The 3150-nt window shown below is 56.3% G+C and overlaps 1 protein-coding gene across 1 annotated transcript; it reads right to left on the reverse strand.

Annotated features, from left to right (window-relative positions):
- Window positions 1-331: 331 nt before the first annotated feature.
- SLITRK1 (SLIT and NTRK like family member 1) lies at window positions 332-2410 on the reverse strand (the record flags this gene model as incomplete). Its single annotated transcript, XM_082277379.1, has 1 exon — window positions 332-2410. The coding sequence occupies one exon, from the start codon at window positions 2408-2410 to the stop codon at window positions 332-334; it is 2079 nt and encodes a 692-aa protein (XP_082133505.1).
- Window positions 2411-3150: the final 740 nt, after the last annotated feature.

Raw genomic sequence — 3150 nt, forward strand, 5'->3', positions numbered from 1 at the left:
GAGCCGTGTTTAGCCCTGCCGGAGCCGAAGGATGCGGTTCCTCGCCTGTCCGTCGCTGCCCCGGCCGCGCACGGGCGGGAGATGCGCGCACGGGCGGGAGATGCGCGCACTGTGCCGGGCTGCGCGGCGCTGCAGGGATGCGCCCCGGCGCCGGGCTCCCCCCGCCGCCCACTGGGCCTCGGCGCTTGCTATGGGGGTCGTGAGGAAGGGCGTGCGTGTGTCTGTGTGTTTCGTTTCTCACGAAAGGTAGCAGCAGAGGTGCAGAGCTGTCCCCGGCCGGAGAGGGAAGCGCCGGTCCCGGGTGGCGGCCGCCCCCGCCCCGCCCGCAGCTTCAGTCCGACAGGGAGTGGGAGCCGCAGTCGTACACCCTGTGGGCCCCGTCGGCACTGTAGGGCCCGTTGTGCCAGTAGGACGAGTCGCAGACCGTCTGCAAGGAGTTGATTTCGGATGCAGAAGAGTTGGCATCCCTCCTCTTGGACCGCTTTCTGTTCCTCAGGATGAAAACCAGCATGCCAACCACCGTGAATGCAGAGGTCACAAAAACCAGCAGAAGCCCTGGCACTAGCACCGAAATAGAGACCCGGCTGGTCTCCAAGTAGGAGTTGGAGTGAGTACCTGTCTCTGTCAACCCGGTGCTGTTTTTGTTAGTGGAAGTTAATGTGGGCGAGATTTTTAACTGAGGGCAAATCACATCATTGGAGAGAGACTCGAAATCCTCCTTGAAGAAATCTTCAGGGGACTCACACCTCAGGTCGCTCATAATCACCTTGGGGCGAAGCATCTCTGCCCACTGTTTAAAAGGCACGATAGGGCAAGTACAGTCCCATGGGTTGCCGTGCAGGTCGATCTGGGTGATGGAGGTGAGCTGGTCCAGCACCCCTGCCACCGGGAGGTACATGAAATAATTGTTGTGTATGCTCAGCTTGGAAAGAGAGACCCCAGCGAACACGTCCACTGGGAGAGACCTCAGCAGATTGTTGTTGAGGATGAGGACTCTCAGTTTGGGCATCGCATTGAAGGTGCCAGGCATGATCATCTGGATCCCATTAAACTCCACGTTCAGATACTCCAGGTTTTGCAGCCCAGCAAATTTCTCCCGGGACAGGGTGTCTAAGTAGTTGCTATCCATGTAGAGCCATCGGAGATCAAAGAGGTTCTTGAAAGTGTTATTCTCAACGGTGGCAATATTGTTGTTGCCTAGATCGAGTAAATTAAGTTTTCGGTAATCCAGAAAGTGGGATTTCCTGATGGTGTGTATTTTGTTGTCTCTCAGAAACAGCTCCTGCACATTGGACGGCTTGGGCTTCAAATCCACCAAGCTGCTCACATTCCTATCATTGCAATTAACCTTTAAACCTGAGCCAGGGATCTGATCACAGCTGCAGATGTGCGGGCAGGAAAAGGTAGCTGGTAGCTTGCTCTTCGCACTCACTGTCGACACGGCAGCAGTGGGTTTGGTCTTGATTTGCCAGTTGACAGGAATCTTTGTACCTCCGTTTGGAGCAGATCCTGGCGTGGCAGGGTCTTCTTTGCCATGTATTTTAAAGGGGGTTGGAATGGGACCAGGATCGCAGGTTTCCTCTTCGGCAGGGGGAGCAGCTAGGCTGGAATCTACTCTGTTCTTTTTACACAGCTCCTGCTCTGTGGTCTCATTTAAATCTTTGCCCTGCAACCTAGTGGGAGCTTCACAAATCACTCTGCCGATCAAAGCGTTTTTAGGTATGTTTTCCAGCCATTCTTTCAACGACAGCAGATCGCAAGTGCAGTCCCAGGGGTTATCCTCTAGCAGGATTTCAGCAATGCCTGGGATCTGCTCCAGGACCTCCTCATAAGGCAAGGTTTTAAGACGGTTTCCCCGGAGGTCGAGGTGGGTGATCGGCACATACTGAAACACGTTGGGGGGCAAGGTGCTGATGAGATTGTCATTTAAAATCAGCACCTCTAGCTTGTTTAAGTCCCTAAATGCTCCCGGGTCAATATCCCGCAATAGATTAAAATCTGCCTGGAGGTATTCCAGATCGTCCAGCCCCAGGAAAGTCTGCTTCCTGAACGATTTGATCTTGTTGTTGTTTATGTGCAAGCGTTTCACCAGCTGCAGCCCAAGGAAAGCCCCAGGAACAATCTCATGCAAACCGTTGTTTTCCATGTGCAAACTGACCGCATTGTAAAAGTTAGCAAACTCATTAGGGAAAAGTCGAGTCAGGGAATTGCCATGCAGGAATAAATGGTAAAATTGGGAAGTTGGGGCGGTGAAATGTTGCAGGCTGGTAAATCCCTTTTTCTCACAGTCTACGTGCAAATCCCCTTCTATCTCGTTGCAGGCACAGATCTTCTCTTTGCAAACGTCCCCTGTAACGTTTCCAGCAGCAAAACAAAGAGACGTCTCCAGCAACAGAATCCAAAGCAGCATTTTTAAACCGAGCAATTCATTCCCGATCTCATCACAAAGTAACAGCAACCATCCTCCTCACACGGAAAGCAATTCCAGTTCATTCAATACATGAAATGTCCGAACCACCAGCAAAGGGGGAGGAAAAAAAAATGTATGTGGGGGAGCAGGGAGGGTCGGCGGAGGGGGGGGGGGGGATGCTTTCTTTTCTCCTCTCTCCCCCCCCACGCACAACTGCAACAGCCCAGATTCCAGTCAGTAATTATATCCACAAACTATCCAGGCACGTACTGCAAGGCAGGCGAAAAAAAGAAAAAAAAAAAAGAAGTAGAAGGAAAAAAAAAAATCCCCCTCCTCGCTCGCCCTCCCTGACGCCTGCCGGGCAGCTAAGTGGAGGTCTGCCGGCCGGGCTGGCTCACCGGCACCGTGCTGCTGGCCCCCGGCCGCCGCTGCATGTCAGGTAGGCGCGGGCGGGAGCGCGGCGCTGGCCGCGGAGGCTGCGCGGTGCGCGGCTCCGCGCGGACTGACCTTGCCGCGCGGCCGCGGAGCCGCGCTCCTCGCCCGCCGCCCGCCGGGCGCTGTCCAGCGCCGCGGTGCTGAAAGCGCCCGCCCCAGCCTAGGCGCTGCCCGCCGAGCCGCCGGCGCTGCGCCGCGCCTGCCCCCGCTGCTGCGGTGCGCGGCTGCCCATGCCCGCCGGCGGCCGGAGCCTGCCGCGGGGCCGGGGCTGGGGCCGCCCGCCCGCCCGCCCGCGCCGCTCCTCG

This window comes from Coloeus monedula (genome assembly GCF_965178545.1).
Source record: "Coloeus monedula genome assembly, chromosome: 3".
Lineage (NCBI taxonomy): Eukaryota > Metazoa > Chordata > Aves > Passeriformes > Corvidae > Coloeus > Coloeus monedula.